A 19466-nucleotide genomic window follows, 5' to 3' on the forward strand; every position below is an offset into this window, starting at 1 on the left:
TGTTGTTATTATTGTGTTGTTGATTGTTTGTTCAGATTGAATGAAGATGGGAAATTTTGGACAGAGGCAGATGGATGCAAATATATAGATGGAATGAGGCCTAAAAGATGCGTCGACGGATCTGTAATGCTCTGTAATAATTTGGGCGTCTGGATGACAATTTACGTGCGAATACGTGCGAGTACGAGCGAGCTGGTGTGGAATATGCGTACTCTGTAATACAGGTGCGACAAATTGAGGAATTTACAGCGAGGTAAGCGGCATCTCCGTGCCGCAACATGTACCTCCGCTGATATTTTACTATGGAAGAGTACATCGAATCCATGCAGCCGCTGTAACACCGCCTGTCTGACCGCCCGAAGTCGCTGGAAACATCAGGATTCTTTGTAGCTGATTTGGAATCTAGAAGTGACGTCATGTGGCTCGTTCTGTGGCTCATGCTGCTTTTGTCAACCAAATTGTTAGAAGAGAAGCTCCTTGCACCGCCACATATGTGACTCTCATTATGTCATCAGATTCTGCTGCTTAGTGTCATCGGGCAACAGATTACACTTCTCGCAATCAGCTGCCGAAATGGTGGGAGATGAATAAAAGAATCAGAGATGCAATGAGCTGACTTTAGGTTTTATATCATTTGGCATCTGCTGACCAAGTCGAAAAATAATGGATCTTTTAAAAGGAGTTCTCATAAATACTACACAGGCTGCACTCTTTACAATGATTTGTCTTAACTCGCCATCTATTTACTATTATTAATCCATTGATGCAGCTCTCGCCTCGCATTGATTTACCCTGCATCTCTCGACACCGAGCGTTACAGCTGCGGAAAGAGTCTGCGAACCCGCTTCACAGCTTGGAGCCTCAACCAACTAGCCTCTTCAACCTTGAATCAACCTTGAATCAACTAGCAATGACTTGCCGAATCTCTCAACCCCTGGCCTCGACCTAGTTTGTTGAGCCAACTGACTCTCCTCACAGCAGTACTTTGCGCGCATCTCCAACATGAAGCATCAACATGATCCAATTTCATTCTCGTTCCCTCCTGCAAACATGGAATTAATTTCTCACCAATACTCTGCTTAGAAAGCAACTTGTCTTTCAAATCCATCACCGCCATCAATTATCTCTCAACCAGCAACACTTTGCGACTCCTCCGAAACATTGCCATTGGATACTTTTCTCAATTGCTCCATCTCAAACCCCCAAATTACCCTCTTGTCAACGTTGACACAGATCTAAACCCACGGGCCCTCGGCTCTCGAAACAGGCAACTTGTTGACTCCCTCGCGGGCTGTCGCATCTCTTACACGGCTGAGAATCGCGGCGTTTTTCTTCGACACTGTTCGGGTTTCTAATCATCCCGCTTCGATCGCGGACTACTGCACCTCTTTTGACCGTAGCGCTCCGTTCCAGTGGCTGTAGACGGACGAGCTTCCCCGCAGTGAGGCTGCATTGCGACACATCTTCAATGAATTGCGAATTTTTTAACTTGATGAGGATAGCAGTGCCCTTGTCAAAGTTGTGAGATGTATACCGAGTGTGGGGGCAGGGCAAGTTTAGATGATACTGGAGATGCGCCTTGTTTAGATCTACCTGTTTTGAGACGTCATGGGGGCTGCATTATGAGCACCTATATCTTATCTGCTGGGAGAATACATGTATAAAAGGGAACCGTTTGCTCCAAGTGAGGTTCTCTTCATCTACAAGCCATATCAAAACAGTCCTCAAGACATTGCATTTCTCCTTCTAATCACCTTATTAAGCAAACGCACACTATCGAAAATGACCGTCGCCAGCGAATTTGAAGTTGCCAACCAGCAATATGTTGCTACATTCGACAAGGCCGATCTGCCTATGCCTCCCGGCCGGTGCGTTTCATCTTTTCTACATAGAAACTTGAGGATTCTCATGATTTTCTAACATGAGATGAGATATTTAGAAAGGTTTTTGTCCTGACTTGCATGGACGCTCGTCTGGACCCAGCCAAGTTCCTCGGCCTGGAAGAGGGCCACGCCCACGTCTACCGTAATGCTGGAGGTCGAGCTGCCGAGGCGCTGCGCTCCTTGATCATTTCTCAGCAGGCTCTGGGAACCGAAGAAGTCGTCGTTATCCACCACGTATGAATTGTCCTTCTCGAAGCTTTGATGGAGATAGAATTGGTTGGCTGACAAATTATCTATAAGACCGACTGCGGCATGCTTCTCATCCACGAGGAGGAGTTCCGCAACACTGTCAAGAAGAACACTGGCGAGGACGTCAGCCACGTTGCATTCTTGACCATCCAGGATCTGCAGAAGAGTGTCAAGACCGATGTCGAGCTTCTGAGGAAGAATGCTGCGATCAAAGATGTGCCTATTTCGGGCTATATCTTTGATGTCAAGACGGGCAAGATTAACAAGGTTGATGTTTAGGCGCATGTACGTGTAGAGGCAGAATATATGTAGATTAATACCACCAGTATATCTCAGTTCTTTTTTCATGTTTTTCCCTTTTTTGTTGCATCACCAAGGCTGTTGATCAATATACCCTTTGATGTCGCTTGAGGAGTGCATACATGTGTACTTGACATGGGCTGTGATACTCTTCAATGGCGCTTGCAATTTAAACCCAAAGCAATATACGTAACTCTGTTGCTACATAGGTACCATCTCGCAGCATCGCGATTCCCTCATCTACAATCTGTCCACGTCATGTGTTTTGCCTCGTGCTCAAACCACCAGACGCAAGACAGAACACAACAAATCACAATCGCAAAGATGTCTGGCTCCCAATTCTAGTTCTGTTATAGTTGCCGCATGTCTTTCGATTCTGAAGAAGACTACAAGTGGCATATCTCTGAATTTCCTCATTCTCACTTTAGCTGCATCTCTTGCTCTCCTTCGGGCGCCTTTCTCACGCACGATCAACTCCAGGCTCACTTGGAACAGAACCATACCTCGTGCTCGTTCTGCCATTTAGGCTTCATAAACCGCGAAGACCTCGAAAAGCATGAAGTATACATCCATAACAAGTGTTTGGAATGTGGCGAATTATTTAACTGTAATTTGGATCTGTTGAACGTCTGTTCCACCCCCGAACAAAACTCGCTACCCGGATGAATAGGACTGACATCGAGTAGCATCAGGTCATACATGCCGAGCCATCCTGCGATTGCGTCTTGTGCGATCGAGAGTTTACCACCAACTCCGCCTGGGTGCTGCATCTGGAGCGCCATCAGTGTCCGTCAGGCATCAACCGCGGAAACGTCAACGGGTGGGCAAAGGACTGCGACCAATCCGAGGCATACCTTGGCAAACAATTCAGCTACAAATGTCCCACTTGCGACTAGGAGTTCCAAACCATGGGGACTCTTTTGGAGCACGTGGAGGGCGACGAGTGTGCGGAGGACTTGGACGACAAGGAGAGGCCTTTGGCTATGTTTCTTTGCTTCATGAGGAGAGGTCTCATTAATATTCTTAACCAGGAACGCGTTGCTCTACGACGCTCCGAAAACTGAATAGGTTACTTATTGGTAGCAAACATGACTATGCAGAGAATAAGTTATAATACTATTTGGCATTGCGCAGATACCAAAGGTTCAATTGTAAAAAAGAGACCTCTGGAGAGCGATATTCTCTTTCATCATCAAATGTGAACTCAAACATAAAAGCGTGTTTCTCCGGTCGAATATATACATGTATCCAGTGCTCCTACTTGAGAGTTCATTGCGATCTTGTACAGTCACACTTGCTTTAGCTGTGGTAAACATAAATATAGCACACGGCTCTTTCTACGTTTACCGTAAACCATGCAAGTGCGCCGCCTGCATATATGCACACGTTCATCACATTGACGCTTAGATTTTTGATCCTTGCGTGTATCATGATTATTTCGTCGCCGCTCGTTACATATACCCGACCTCAGCGATCCTATCCGATCCCAACAGTGCATATCTGTCCCGTCCGAATAGATAGCTTTGCTCCTCGACTCTTTACAGCACGGAACATAGATAGCCAACAATGGCATGACCACCACAACAGCCCAACATGGAACAAAATCGACTGGTTCTTTACAGCATGGCACACAGACCGTCAACGGCTCAGCAACAACTACCAAATATGGAACAAGGTGAACAGATCCTTTACAGCATGGCACATAGGCAGCCACCGGTGGCTCAGCAACAACAACAGCGACGACAGAAATTAGCCATAAGACGACATCAGCCGGTGAGGGTGGAACAACAAAGTCAACCACTATATGAGGACCAGGATCAATTGCCAGACTTATTGCAAGAAAGCCTTCTAGCAAACGCAGAAGAGAGTCAGGCAACAGACGCAGAGCAAAGTCAATCGGCGAATGTGGAACAAAGTCAGCCGGTCAACGTGGAAGAAAGTCGACCGCCAACCGTAGAACAAAGCCAGCCAACAAACGAGGAACAAAGTCAACTGCCTACCGTAAGGCAAAGACAGCCACGAAACGAAACCAACCATCGTTGCGACCGCTGTCAAATAAACTTCCCTTCTGGAGAAAAGCTGACACATCATGTTTGGATGTCAAGGGTGCACTTTGTGTGCAAGCCTTGTGCTGTAGCTGGACGTACGGCCGATTTGCAGTCGCCCGATTTGTGGGATCGTCATTTATCGGACGCGCATCACTTTTGCAACACCTGCAGGACGCGCATGCTCTAGGGGTTCGATCACAACTGCTGTGTTCATTGCAGGAGGCATTTCCCGGATGAACATGTTCTGAAAAGACATAAACTAGAAGAGCATCACAAGTGTTTTGATTGCGAGGAATGTCATAAGAGTGCTGAGCTTCTGAGAAATGTGCGTTGACCTCTGGAAGATATGTGTTGTGGGAATGAGAAATGGAAATGTGTAGACACATATAACTGACTTGATGGTGTCTATAATTTAGCACTGGTGCACAGAGATATACAAGGAGAAAACGGTCGCCTGCTTTGGATGTTCCGATAAATTCCCCAGCGTCTCCAGGATGATGATGCACCTACATATCGGGAGATGTCGATCCGGAGACTACCACCAAAGGGTCGAGCTTTACGCAAGGTGCTGGAAGCCTGAATTTGGCATCTATATTAAACAAGACGGGACGTATATGTGTCCAACTTGTGGCTACAAGGATCACGCTTTGAGTCCTCTTTTTAGACATGTTGAAAGCCGCGTCTGTAGCGAGAGTTCAAGTACGCGCAGCAACTCGGTCAACTCATTTCTCGCAGACCTGAAATCTCATATGAGTCGGTGGGGTTGACTATATGTGCCTGGTAGCATAGGCTGATCTTTGGATTTTATTCAGCGATGCTCATACTTGGCTAATATTGAGCGAAATGTCACGTATAAAGAAGATATTATGCCATAGCTAATCTAATACTAGCGATCCATTACACTGCACTACAATCCCTGTCGTCGGTGCTTCGACCTGTACTTGTAGTTAGGCGTGGGCTTTTCCCCAATCAACGCGATCATCAAGTCCCTGTAGTCTCCATCCAGAAGCTTATCATTCAACCGAGTCTTCATCAGCTTGCCATTACTCTTCTTGCTCGCGGCGTGAAGTTCCTGGAGCCTCCCAGAGCCACTCCAGTACAATCGAAGAGCCCTGTATATGAAGATGTCATTATCATCACTTCTCTGCGACGCCAGCGCATTCAACAAGCCGGCCAGGTCCGATTTGCCGCTATCCGTTGCGAAATCGAGGATCCGCAGCAGGGTCTCTTTCGTGCGGCCAGAGAGTTTTCGTGAGATGTCATCGTATAGTTTTCGTCCTTTTCGTCCATATTCCTTCTCATAAATGCCGCTTATGGCCCGCAACTGGGCAATATTGGCACTCGCCAATATGTTCACGATGGGAGTGGCATCAATGTCGGGAGAACCATTAATTGAGCAATAAATCTTTCCGGCTTCATGTTCAATCTCAGAGTATATGGCGGGGACTGCATCTTCGGCTCTAGTACCGGACAATATTGGGCTGTAGAGGTTGAAGAGACTGTCGTCGTCGACCTTGCTTCCGATGAGCTGGACCAAGTCATTACCTGTAGTACTATGGTACTTATTTACGATGGCACCAATGTCGGCGTTGGAGCGGCAGAGGAGAACGTCATTAAATGCCTCCTTCAATGCCTCTTCATCTATGTCTTCTCTGGAGAGGGCTGTTTCTAGAGTATAAACATCATAGTCGAGGGGGCCCTCAAGGAGAGCTAATAGAGCGACTTCGAAATCGCCATTAGTTTTGCTCTCGATTTGTTTGGCTAGAATGTTATTGGTTTTTTCCTCGTAGTCTGTTTGCAGCTGATGAAGAGCCCGCGGGTCCTGGTATTTGGGATCGGTCAAGACCCGTATAAGTGCAGTATTGTTGCAGATCTCTTCTTCCATTGCTGCTTGGAGTCTCTTGATGTCGTTAGTGGTATCGATGTGCTGCATACAGACATTTTGACTTTCATCATATCCTGGAGAAGGCGGCGTTGGAAGGATATAGATCTTGTATTGTTGCTGCTCCTCCGAGATTGGAGCGTATCTAGGCGATTGCTGTAGCTGCCATTGTAAATTAGGTTGTGACTGCTATAGATCATATTGAAAGAGTTAGAATACGTGTCGCCTGGGAAAATGGTGATTCTTGGGGAAACGTGATCCATCTTACCGGAGCAACGTCTGCCTGTGGTGTATCTATGGATTGCTGCTGAGTGTATTGCTGCGAATATTGCTGTGGATATTGCTGGTTGCCTACAAGTTGTTGTCCATATGGAGGCTGTGGAGCGTATTGGGAATATTGAATAGGCGATATTGCACCATCATTCGGAGCTATATGGGTTGGATACTGGTATAACGGAGGAGCTGATGAGAAAGGGCGAGGAGGTTGATGTCGGCCTGCAGGTGGAAGAGGCTCGGAGCCATAGTAGAATGGATCTAGCCCTGGTGTCGGATTTGGGTTCGGGTTCAGTGGGCTGTTTGGCCACTGCTGGCTCTGGTGACCAGTTGTTTGATCAAATTGTCCGATATTATAGTTCATTGCAGATGGATCAATGAACTTGATGACTGATGAAGAAGTCGTTGCTTTGTACTGTGGCCTGAAGTACTGTAATTGCTCGCCACATGATGGAAATTGTCGGGTTACACTTGATCTTTATATACATTCAATATCTTATTGCACGGAAGACAGAAGTGCAGCTTTGTAGACCATCAGGGTTAGCCTTTGCGTTGTCATGCGACATGAGATAGGGATGGCGCCGCGACTTGAACGTAACATCTTTGTTAGATGTGGCAAAAGAGTCTCAACAAAGGTTTGAACAAAGCAATGGAACCTGTCTCAAGGCATCTAGTGAAATCAAGGCATCCAGACAAACAAAGACATTTGGTATTAAGCGCCGGTCAGCTGACATTGATCCATGATACTGCTGCCTTTGTGGCGAACAGCACGAACCAAGGATTATTCAGGCCGTTGATACAATGCAATGGCTTCAAAGAGATGCGTTCTCAGTCAAACGGCACGATGGAAATGCTGTGTAACTAGACGCCGTGTGGAATTGGTTTATCGCGAGTGCTGCCTGTCTATCGCTCGACTTCCATCATGGTGTTGTGAGAATATGTGCTATATGCACACACACACACATACACACACACATTATATATATATATATATCTGACGGAGCGCATTGCACAATGCCGTTTCCATTGGTATCCATTAAATGCTAAATGTACCAAGATTACCGCCAGCAGTCACTTGACAGACGCCGGAATCGCCGCCAGGGGTTGACAAAACTCGCCCAAACATGAATCCAGATTCGGAACAGCCCGTGCAAAGCATACCGGAAGCTTCATGGGAATGTTTGAAATTATTTTGCTGTTGTATCTCGAAAGCACCAAATGCCGCCGCCAAGTTGTTCGAAGATGCAGCAGGGCGATTTCGGACTTGGACCCAGAACTGGAGAGTGTTCTGCCCGAGTGGCAGCCTGGATACGCAACTGCGTGCAAGGACAAGTAGTCAAATTCGCCTAAGAATTAAGAATTGTGTAAACGTCTTGAAAAAGAGCTTATCTCTAGGTATGCAGCTTATTATAATATACTCTCCTACATTAGGCTTAACTGACCTGACCATGTGTGTATAGCACTCGGATTACTATCTTCGGGTCAAATCGGGCTCCTTGATCGCCCTTTTGTCACCATTAATGGGTCTTTAAAACGGTTGGATAGGATCATTTTCTTCTTCTTTCAAAGGACACAAGATGGATTCACCGGGAGAACCAGCCCACTGTCTCATCGATTGGTGCTGGCGATAGTAATACGTGACAGACTAGAAATGGATCTGCAAGTAGAAGAGCTCATTGGAAATCTACCACCGATCTCTGAGACTGGCATGTCGTGATTTCTTGTCCAATACATGTATCTAAGCAGGTGTTTACCGCAGAATTAGAAACATGAAACAGCTTGACAAAAATAGGAAGTGATTACTCTGTATAATATACTCGCAGTCATCTGATCTAGAAACATTACTTAAGATAGCAAACACAACATTGCTATTGATAGCCACCTGGTAAAAGTGACAAAGGATACAAGTACTTCCATACAAGTCACTACTGCGAAGCTCCCAGATGCGATTGAAGGGCGACCTCAATCATGATGTTGTGAGAGCATCTATATGTACCTAATGGAGGATATTACCCACCTTGACCATTTCCACATGACCAAGACTTTAGCCAGTATGAGTTTGACAGACTACAGCTACCGTCAATAGCTAAAACAAGTAGCCATCGGGCCTTTGTTTTTTTCCTCATTGGCGCTTATTGTTAAGCTTGGGCTCAGATTTATGCTTTGGCGGCGAACCGTGTACCTCAACGCACGTATGCCTAAGAGACAAACCGCAGGGACTCAGAGAACAGTTCAGATTTAGGTTGGCGAATATGTCAAGCTGCATCATTGGACAATCTCTTTGTTACACAATTGGTAGAAGATATAAAATGGTTTCAATCTGAACGTCGGGTTTACAACTGACCCTCTAACCATTTTAAACGTGCGTGTAGAAGTGTATACATGTATGTAATGCGACTTTCACTCCATGATAACACTAATATTGTTACAAAGCCCTCAAGATAGAGGGCACTGAGTATGCTATCCAGCGGACCCAGTATGGCATGCACGAAGTTTGCACTCGTTGTGTTCTTGTTTTTATGAAGAAAGCCTGCAGTATGGAGAAAAAAGACAGCCTCGGCGATTTTGTAGCTGATTTTGAAGTAGTGGTTAAGAGAGTAAGATACGGCGGGGAAAAGGTCCAGTTCGATTGACTTTGTCAGTGCCATCACCGAGAAGATGTAGTTTGGTGACACATGTGCAAATAGGAACCGATGGAAGTTTGGATCATAGAAGTAGTACTTTGCACCTAGAAGAGAAATATCGGCGGTCGCTGTCTTAATACAGCAGACAGCTCCTTAGTTTGTACGGCTTCAGTTTCCCGATGTTCTTATAACAGCGTTGTCGGGAGCTTTTTTGTTTCAAAAAAATGAGCTGTTCGCCGTCATAATACAGGGTATCGTAGATCCATCTCCTGCGGCTTCAATCTCATAGAGGACATCACCCGGAGCCTCAAGCAACATCGGACCAGCTCGAGTCTCCTGCATAGCCGAGTTTAGTGTCAGGAAGCTTTGGAGCCTACCGTTGGATTCAATCATTGGAGGCGCCCCCTAAGCCTGCTCGGGTTCGGCCTGCATGAGTGGTGTCACCTTCGGAAGGCCTGGAAAGCGCACTCCGATTCGTTTCCGTTCCTAGCGCCTCTAGATTTCATCTGCCAGATCTCATTTCTAGATAATCATGCGGCCCTGGTAATCTCAGAGTTTCGGAAGCTATTTATTTCCCTCTTTCTCAGGCTCTGTAGCGCATAAAGTGTAAGGCTACCGATATAGCTGGAGGTTCAATCCAATAGTGGTAGGTAGTAACCAGCTAAGCAACTCCATTATTTAATTTCCGTAAGACGAAGACTCTCAAATTTTATTCTAAACGATACCTCAATGACATTGTATCACTAAGGAAGGCGCTACAAGCCGCCAGAAACTTACGATGGGGTTTCGGTTTCTTGCAGAAATCGTCTGGTTGAAGGTGTCCGTAATAGCCCCCTGCTTCTTGGAGAACATCCCCTGGTGGCTTATTCGGCGAATGGCGATTGGAAATGCTAAACGAGCGCTCTTTGAATACGAACTGATGTCGGTGGGTAAGGTGCGCGTCTGTTGGACGCATTTCAGACCATAAATATATTGCCTGCCTTGATTTTGAAGGCGTACAGGCTGCTCTTATCCGCGTTGTATATTAATGACTCCGATCCTGGCGACTAGCCAACCATTCAGCATCAAGAACAGAAGAATAATACACTGCCACGTCACGGAAGCATTGCCAACGGTATTAATGGTGCATGTCCGAGGAGCATAACGAGAATGTGGCTACCAATAGATTTGACTAGGGTATCGGGCATATGCTGCAACTATAACCTGTGTAACTGTTCCGCCGGAATTTGCGTTAACCACCTTGTTGCTCAGGATTTTAGGGCCCTCGCCGGTGTGAAGAGAGATGGAAATTTCCTTTTCAGATAGTGTATTGGGCGGTTCGTGGTTATCAGTAGCCATTCAGCTAAGTCACCGTTATAGTCTTAGAAGGTGATGGTGTTGTATATGGAGTAGCAGCTAGGTAGCGAATGACTGCTTAATGAAGCCTCAATTACTGGATAGGTAGCTATCAAAGCAAAAGTGAGAACAGTAGTCGAATTTTATCGGGCAGCTATAGATGACCCAGACTGCCAGTGCCTACTACCTAGATGATCACCACCCGTTGGGAACCACGTAGGTAATTTGTTTGCCTCGTTGGTCAATTCCTGTAGTCCGCTTGTAGCCCTTCAGATCATCTTCCCCAAGATCAACCTCTTCAATTTCGTCAAAAGCAATCTCCGGCTCCTTTTCCTCTTGCCTTTCGTTGCCCAGGCCAGCAAGTTCACCATCGCGGTATGACTTGTTAACCCACGCTCTGGGACCAAATAACCTCTTTTTCTTGTACAGAAGTTTTTGGACTCTGATTGCAAAGATGTAGTCGTTATGCTCTCTGTATTGCTGAGTGATAGTTAAGCTCTTTGATCCCATCATCTTCGGCCCGACCGAGGCAGTAGTTGGGATATTAACTCCCAAGCTCAGAGTTCCCCCCAAACTTTTCACCCTTGTGGCTTCGAATGTTGGTTCATAACCTTCTTCAGTTGGGGCTCTGCCAACCTTAATACCTGTAATGTAGAAGACGGGCTTATAATTCGAATTCTTTAAGAAGGTCTGTACTTGTTCAGCCCGGCCGGCATCATTATAGTCCTCCTGTGTGGGTTCGAACTCGATAGTATCAACGGCGCTGAAGTTGTACGTTTCGACATTGCCGTGGGCGCCGTCGACTTTACCTTCACCTCCAACGCCTCCAAGAGCGGCAACCTTGAGTTCAACTCCGGCATCCCCTTTCAGTGCAGCATCCGTTGTGACGCTGACATTGGTATCATGCCAGTAATCGAGACGTTCCTCGTCAATCTTGGGCTCTTTTCCGGAATTGAGCCTGGTCATCCCTTGGATGCCGGTGATGATCGTCCCGAGTCGCAGTCGATTGACGGCAACTCGTTTCTCGAGTTTATGGTATTCAAAAGTCTTTGGAACCATGGTAAGAATATGGAGACTTATTTCTGAAAGCAAAAGATAGCTTTGACTTCTTGGACGACTTTACTGGGAGGGCTTTGCTTTTCTCAGAGTTCTGGAAGAAGGATGGGTCTAAGAATCGTAAGGAACATACACTGCTCATATATGTAATTTGTGGCACACCCTGACTTCTTTAGGCACTACTGCATCACAACAGCGATTTGGTCGTGTGTGTAGCATCGACTGACCATTGGTTCTTGCTCTCTGTATGTACTCGACATTCTGTCACACACACAGCCGTGTTAATATCCAACCAACAAAAGAAAATGAAACGAATACCGCTTCCAGCACCATCCATTGTCCCTCCAATTCGGCTGAACTATTCTGGGGATTCAATCTCTTCTCTAACCAGAAGCTTGAATCACCCACAACAGTGTCTTGCCGAGTTTAAACATATTTCACCCTGCCCATGGCTCCAAAGTTCTTCTCTGGTCTCTGGAGGTCTCTCACCAATGTGGCCTCAGGACGGAGGAAAGTTTTACGGCGGCTCTTCAGGGCGAAACAAAAGGGCAATATAGTCCACCCTCCAGAAGCAGACACACTCTCTTTCCAGCACGCGACAGACTGGATAGAAGAGGACGTAGCCGCCAAACCGCAAGGTTACGAGATCAACGAAGCCGAGAGAGAATCCGAGTATAGCCCAGAATCCTCTATAGGACGTGAAGTGGACGATGAAGCTTCGGACGGTGCCATGGGTGTTGTTCAACCGAGCTCCCAGGAAGACCGAAATGACCCCAACGACCAAAGCCATGTTAAGAATTTACTGCTTGACTCGGGCGATCAACTTACGAAAATTGATAGGCAATTGACCGTAAACCACCTTGAAGAAATCCACGATAAAAACATTTCTGAGGCGTCCAAGAAGCAAATGGCTCGCTGCGATGAAAATATACAAAGGATCATAGGAGGTGCCAGGCAAACCCACTCATGGAACAATGAAGAAACTCTTTCCAATGTTCAGGAAGCTTTGGAAGTCTCTGAAGATGGCGTTAATAGTGTACTGCGGATTGAGATAAGTGGTTCTTCAGAGTCAGAGTTTTCAACCGACAATAGGGTTGAATTTAGGCTACGCAGCGGCGACTTGCTAACACCAAGGATTCAACAATGCCTAGAGACCATGTTCACGGCTTTCGCTTTACAGCTAAGCTGTTGCAATATGAATCATTTCATGCGGTTAAAGTTAACAGAATCTTTGAATCCGGTTGATAAAAAAAACAGGACCTTCTTTGATCTGTACTTGTCAAGTGGACATGATTGTACGCGGTCTTACTGGGTAGAGAGTAGATGTACATTTACAAGGTAAGTATGCTACTTTGCCGGTAATATAAAGTTTTAGCTGATAGATTGGATAGGGAATTGACTCAAGGGGAAGCTACAGGCTGTACTCTGATCAAGAGGTCCATACTTGATAAGAAAAAGATGAATGTCTTGCTCAAAGATACTTGTAACCAAAATCACGACACACAAAATACCCCGGCAATGGAAAGCACTCGGGAGAATTTGTGCCCTATACAACTTAACGTTTCCGAGGAGCTCAGCTCATTAGCCACGCCGATAGTATCGCTAGCAAGCCTAATGAAACAAGATGCGTCTTCCCACCATATCCGACGCGTCCGGAACGCTGAGAAATTCTCGACTGGAGAAAGAGACCAGCTTTGCTTGAATTTGGCTCTGTCGTTGTGGCGCATGTCTGGCCGCAATTGGAACAGGGCAACATGGTACTCTGATGATCCCCACGCGGAAACCGGAATATTCTTTCTCAGGGATCCCAGAACTCAGGAGATTGTAGATAAGACACGGCCATATATGTCATGGCTCCTCCAAGAGGAATCTGAGGTTCAAAAGCCCGTAAAGGACCTTGTCTATGATACACAGCTTTTGAGCTTCGCTAAGCTATTGATTGAGGTACACACATGGGAAAAGCTTCATCTTAAACCTGGGTCTGAGATAGAACTCCGCTCTCAACTCGAGGTGTATATTGAGCGCAACTTTAGGCCGGTGCACGATGCTAATTTTATTTCTGCTCTGAAAGGCTGCCTGGGCCATGCCGGGTGTATTGACGCCACTGCAGAGGACAATCCGGAACGAATTCAGATGTATATTGGCGAAAAAATAGTAAGACCATTGCATGAGTATATTGGCACTCCCGAGTCGGCACAATCCACATCGACGGCACAATCCACATCGACGGCACAATCCATATTGATGGCAATGCCCTCGTATAATGAAGCTGTGTTAGACGGTTCAAATCAGTCAAGTCAGTCGACACATAACACGCCTATATATGACTGGAAAATTGACGACTATGGCAAGCATGAAGGAAATGGGTCAGTCTTACAGCTCTTAATCTCCCAGAGGTAAAATATTTTTTTCATAGATTCACTAACACGTAATTAGCTTATACGAAAAGACATTCTGGAACAGTATGAAGGATTTCACGACGAAATACATCAGCCCTCTAGCACAGCCAGACAATGTCAAACCATGTCCTGAAAGGAAAGTCCGGATAGCAGTTATTGATAGTGGTGTTAAAGAGGAAGACTCAGAAATCGCGGCAGCAGCAGCTAAGCAACGTATTCGAGGCTATCGGAATTTCACTTCTTCGGATCTTAACGACTGTGAAGATCAAGTCGATCACGGGACTATGATCGCCCGCCTCTTGCTTACTGTAGCACCGGAAGCCGAGCTCTACATTGCAAAGGTAACAGATCAGAAGAAAATGCCGAAGAATCAGTTACATCGCATTGCTGAGGTATGACTCCGCATCCTTTGTTTTATCTTAAAAAAACGTGTGTTCGACGAGCCTCCAACGGGCTGTAAGCCCCCCACCCCCTTTTTCTTTCCTTCCTTCTTTCTTTCTGTTTTTTTAAGAACAAAAAAACAGCTTAGACCTGTGTCGGTGGGATGGTGGAATAATACTGGCCTGTCATTAACAGGCAATTTTTAAATTCTTTGTGGGCAGTTTGCTAACTAAGAAGCAGGCTATCAAATGGGCCGTACTGGAATGGGACGTCGATATCATCTCAATATCTCTGGCACTCTCTGAGGAGCATTATGATATTGATGAGGAGATTACTGAGGCACTTTCACCTTCATCCCAGGATGCGAATCGCAAGCTCGTCTTCGCTGCCGCTGGGAACTGGGGGGTTTATAAACGACGAGCATTTCCGGCTAGAAAAGAAGGAGTCATTGCCGTTCATGCCTCAGATGGGAGCGGCGAGGGGGCGAAGTTCAACCCGAACCCTGAGAGTAAACTAAATCTCTCGACTCTTGGCGAGAATATCAAGATACGATGGCCAGATCCCGACAACTATGGTGAGATGAAAGACCGCTACATATCTGGCTCGTCATTCGCAACACCAATTGCAGTTGGGATTGCTGCAAATGTCCTTGAATTTGCGAGACATAGGTTGAAACTGAATGGCTGGAAGAAAGATGCGATTTACTCGCACCCTGGTATGACAAAAATTCTAAAGGCAATGTCTTGTCGTAGGGGAGAGTATGACTTCGTGCATCCGTTATCTTTCTGGGAAGAAGCGTTGGAAGGTTCTATTTGGAAGTTACCGCGTGATGATCCGCAGAACATTTGTGAGATCTTGACCGACATTATTAGTTCTTGAATACATGTACTTAGTTAGATTGTACAACTATCAAATTGTGTGAGAAAGTATTGAACCCCTCCCAGGTACCTACAAAGTGCTCTCACTCTAGGAATTAGCCCCCCGTGCCAGAGTCACACATATAATAACAATAATTGCTCTTTACAACCAAGCAGCGGGCAATCACATCGGAATCAGCACATGACGTGCTACTAATAAGCAAGAGAATGGTAGTACAGGCCAGCCCCACGCAATTGATATAAGACGCAAGTCGGACGACAAAATCTCGCAACCCGCAGTCAGGATTTTCTCTAAGACATTAACCCTCAATCACCTCACGTTGGCCCAAATATGGACCCAGTCTCGAAAAAACCCTCGCAAAGCATTTCGGATGCTTCGCAAAAAGCTTTACATTTGTTTCAGTCATGTGCCTTGCGCACCCAATATGCCGTCGCCGACTTCGAGGCGACGGAGCGGCTGTTTACGGCTTGGACAAATAGGTTGAGGGTCTTCAGCCAGAGTGCCAGCCTAGATGCGCAGCTGCGAGCAGAGAAATATGACATTATCCGCCAAATGGTTATGCTTCTTCTAGACGTTTTGAACAAAAACCTATCTCTCGGTATGCAAGTTATTGTAACACAGCCTCTTGTGCTCGTCTCAGCTGATCTTACCGATGTATAGCACACAGTTTAATCTGTTCGGATAAAAACGAGCATCATGTTAAACAATCCCTTGAAAGCCTCTTATTCATTATCGAAGAGTCTTTGAAACGTTTGAATAGGGTCGCTTCCGTCATCATCCAAGCGTCTCAAGACAGCTTGATCAAGAGGACCATCGTCTTCGCAAAGCAGCATGGCGACTTCCACGACCTCGCCAAGATATTTTCCTTGGTAATCTTTTGGCGATACCCGGGGGTATTACCGAAAGATCAATCAGGCAATATACATCTGGATATCTCAGAAGACCCCACACTTACCAAGGAGAAGATTCTGAAGCGACGTCCGGAGGGCTTATTTCTAGCTCTTGTGAAGACTTCCATCGTCCGACACTTTAAAATATTATATGAGCGTGATAGAAGAGACAGAGAGAAAGGGGTATTATTAGCGCCAGCCATGAGATCGTCGACACCGCAAGGTGCCAATCCAGCTGATGACGATATTACCACTGGGCAGTACAAATCTCCCCAGTCGAATAAATCAGCATCCGGCGAGGCAAACCAGACGGCCAAACGGGACGACGAGGCACGGTCAGAGAACCAACTAACGGAACTTTCGATTGATGTGGACCGCTACAATACAGGAATTACTGGGATCGAGTCTACCAGTCCTACTTCTGACGAGAGATCCGCTCCCCCGTTCTCTGAGGCTGGCGTGGCGTCATTTCCTAGGGCACCCAAGATTCCGAATGGAGAGTTAAAGGGCATTTGTCCAATATGCAAGCAGGAGTTTCCTGCAGAAGAGTTGCAGGGCGCTAAGTGGATGTGAGTTTCTACCTGGCAGAGATCAATAACGAGACATTTCATGCTGACTCCAACAGAGCTCACGCCACCAAGGATATTAAACCTTATGTCTGCATATCTGAGGACTGCATGTCGGATATTCAGTTCTTCGAGAGCCGCAAAGATTGGATTGACCATATGCATAAATTTCACACGTCTTATTGGGTCCAATACATGCATAAACCATTGAGGTGGAAGTGCTCTCTGTGTTGTTCGGACTCTACTACGGAATTCATTTCTGAAGAAGAAGTGAAAAAGAGCTTTGAGGAGCACTTAGAGCAATTACATCCTCACACTGACACGAAAGAGTTGCACCGCTTGGTCAATAATTGTGCGGTGCCTCAGCTTCGGTCCTCGGAATATTGTCCAATTTGTGGAACTCTTCACCAACCGGCTATCCCACCTGAATCTCAATGGGAGACGACGTCTGATTCAGGGGTGAGTGGAACTGAGGACGCTTCTCAATCCCAGCATGAGCTCAAAGTGAGATTTGATGCTCCAGAAACGCCGAATGGTGAAGATGAAGAGTGTCAAGCAGAGAGCCCATCATCAAACTCGCCGAACTGGCGCTCGACCCGTGCAACAAATCACCAGGGCGTCGAAAATTGTATTGCCGAGCACCTAAGAGCCCTGGCTCTCAACTTTTCAGCCCGTCTCATCGATGATAATGACCAACAAGACTCCGATGCATCATCAAGTAGAAGTCTAGACGGAGTTTGGCCCGAACTCGAAAGTTTGCCGCAAGAAAGCCTCGGAGATGATCCCCCAAGGCTTCCCTCATGCATATGCGATGAAATAGACCGGTTTTCTATTCCGGACGAAGAAAAGGTCGAAATGAGGGAATGCATCGCGAAGAACCTCCACGATCTTTGTGAGAAATCCGACGAGCGGGTCAGCTGGAACTTCAACTGGGTCGATGGTTATCGAGTTATTGAGCCAAATATCTCCGAAAAGGAACGAAAGATATTGTTCCCAGACGATTGCTGTCCGGAAATCGGGTCTGACTTAAGGTCTAGGGTCTCCGAAGTAGAAAATTTTGACGACCATGAGGTCGAGAAGACTGCCGAGCTTCTCTTAGAGGTCGAGAAATCTACCAAGCTTCTACTCAAAGCTGATGCCGAGCTTCTCTTCGAGGTCAAAAAAACTGCCGAGCTTCCCTTCAAAGTCGAGAAGACCGCCGAGCTTCCATCCGATGTCGAAAAGACTGCTGAGCTTCCCTTCGAGGTTAAGAAGACTGCTGAGCTACCCTTCAAAGTCGAGAACACTGCCAAGCTTCCCTTCGAGATTGCAAAAAAGGTCGAATACCCGCGTGGTAGCCCTAAGCGCAAACGGTTCCCAACGTTGCAGGACATATGCGCCATTTTGAACATTTGGGTTGATGTAGGCCATAAGAAGGAGATGAATCATACACGCGATAACCAGAATGAGAAAAGAATTGGGCCTAAGATCCCGTTCCATGCTGGGAAAAGAGCAGCATGAGAGCCAGGTGTACCGCTGGCTGCAGATTCAGTACCTGATATCAATTAGATGGCAGATACATGTACATTGCTCTAGGAAATCGAGCATTTTGACGAGTATGTCGATATAGATGTAAGAAAGAGTTGGAAAGCATTTGGAATTTTATGTTAGCTATTAGTTAGGTACTAGGTAAGTCTAATTTACTAAAGTCTACATGATATTGCGCAATACTCAAGTTCGCAAGGAGGCTCTTCTGAACCCATGTATTCAATGAATATTTTGAATGCTGTTCTGAATACACATATCTACGAATATGTAAAGGTTGAAGTCTCGAGACTCATCATCTACATGAACTATGGAGATAGTCGATTTAAAAAAAAATCTTGCCGCCTTCGTTTTGTCAAAAAGATGAAAAAGGAAACGCCTTTTGGTGCCTAGAAAATATAATTGGATTCATATCTTTGCGATCCTCTCATGTCTCTGCGTCGAGTATGAAAATTGCTAGCTCATCGGCTTCAATATGGCTGGTACTTGTAGTTACGAAAGCCCTACCTGTTCACGCATTGCATCCTAGTACTAGTACCAAGTATCTCTGCGGCTGAGTAATGCTGTCTGTCACAAGTAGACTGAAACCCATCCGTATCAATCTCTACTTTTTGACAGACGGCTTTTCCGACCGGTCTGAGGGCCGTTTCTGGAGAATACTTGAAACACGCTCCCCTTCTCCTGGTACCCGCATTTGGGGGGCGCTGCCCCAGTCTGGCGCCAACAGACTGGGTAAAGAAAGAAAAAAGGGATCCATGGCGGGAAAAAGTAAAAAAAGGAAATTCTAGAAGCTGACGACGATTGATTGACTCGTGATGGGGGAGAAGAGCTGCACTGTGGCTGTGTTGCATGTGCATTTGATTACATCTAAATTGGCACATATACTGGTTGATGCTGCTGCAGAATGCCTGCAGAATAAATGACCTGCACTGCCTGAATTGTGTATGTACGCAGATATATTTGGTGAAGACACGTAAGATTTTACGAGTTACCTTGCCGTGCAATACTAATTCTAATTCAACAGCTTCCAGTTAAACACTCTATTTATGACAAGCTTACCGGCCCGGCACGGGTCTGCGGCAGCCTCACAGACACGTACATGTACGGGGTTGCACTCATCAAATCTTGCCGCCACACCTGAAGCACTTGGTATCTGCCCTTTGCGCCGGGCAGCGAA

General features: G+C 46.2%; 5 protein-coding genes across 5 annotated transcripts; 3 read left to right on the forward strand and 2 right to left on the reverse strand.

Moving 5' to 3' along the window:
• Window positions 1-1782: 1782 nt before the first annotated feature.
• On the forward strand, window positions 1783-2411 carry V8C40DRAFT_267773 (beta-class carbonic anhydrase; the record flags this gene model as incomplete). The annotated part of the gene is made up of 3 exons (XM_083219885.1): window positions 1783-1868; window positions 1940-2117; window positions 2184-2411. 3 exons carry the CDS (start codon window positions 1783-1785, stop codon window positions 2409-2411), a joined length of 492 nt encoding a protein of 163 aa, XP_083071233.1.
• A 2976-nt stretch (window positions 2412-5387) lies between these two features.
• V8C40DRAFT_280719 (uncharacterized protein) lies at window positions 5388-6999 on the reverse strand (the record flags this gene model as incomplete). The annotated part of the gene is made up of 2 exons (XM_083221444.1): window positions 5388-6551; window positions 6631-6999. The coding sequence occupies 2 exons, from the start codon at window positions 6997-6999 to the stop codon at window positions 5388-5390; spliced, it is 1533 nt and encodes a 510-aa protein (XP_083071234.1).
• A 3790-nt stretch (window positions 7000-10789) lies between these two features.
• On the reverse strand, window positions 10790-11653 carry V8C40DRAFT_267775 (uncharacterized protein; the record flags this gene model as incomplete). Its single annotated transcript, XM_083219886.1, has 1 exon — window positions 10790-11653. The coding sequence occupies one exon, from the start codon at window positions 11651-11653 to the stop codon at window positions 10790-10792; it is 864 nt and encodes a 287-aa protein (XP_083071235.1).
• A 445-nt stretch (window positions 11654-12098) lies between these two features.
• V8C40DRAFT_267776 (S8/S53 family peptidase) lies at window positions 12099-15309 on the forward strand (the record flags this gene model as incomplete). The annotated part of the gene is made up of 4 exons (XM_083219887.1): window positions 12099-12988; window positions 13042-14016; window positions 14087-14441; window positions 14671-15309. The coding sequence occupies 4 exons, from the start codon at window positions 12099-12101 to the stop codon at window positions 15307-15309; spliced, it is 2859 nt and encodes a 952-aa protein (XP_083071236.1).
• Window positions 15310-15612: 303 nt separating this feature from the next.
• Window positions 15613-18391, forward strand: V8C40DRAFT_280722 (uncharacterized protein). The gene is made up of 3 exons (XM_083221445.1): window positions 15613-15907; window positions 15970-16768; window positions 16825-18391. The coding sequence occupies exons 1-3, from the start codon at window positions 15640-15642 to the stop codon at window positions 18263-18265; spliced, it is 2508 nt and encodes an 835-aa protein (XP_083071237.1). The 5' UTR covers window positions 15613-15639; the 3' UTR covers window positions 18266-18391.
• The last annotated feature ends 1075 nt before the right edge of the window (window positions 18392-19466 follow it).

Source organism: Trichoderma camerunense (assembly GCF_050948025.1).
Source record: "Trichoderma camerunense strain CBS 138272 chromosome Unknown V8C40scaffold_13, whole genome shotgun sequence".
Lineage (NCBI taxonomy): Eukaryota > Fungi > Ascomycota > Sordariomycetes > Hypocreales > Hypocreaceae > Trichoderma > Trichoderma camerunense.

Coding starts and splice junctions, on each gene's coding strand:
- V8C40DRAFT_280722 (XM_083221445.1), top strand. CDS start 15,640: ATGGACCCAGTCTCGAAAAAACCCTCGCAAAGCATTTCGGATGCTTCG. Junction 15,908..15,969: donor GAACAAAAACCTATCTCTCG/GTATGCAAGTTA, acceptor ACCGATGTATAG/CACACAGTTTAATCTGTTCG. Junction 16,769..16,824: donor TTGCAGGGCGCTAAGTGGAT/GTGAGTTTCTAC, acceptor TGACTCCAACAG/AGCTCACGCCACCAAGGATA.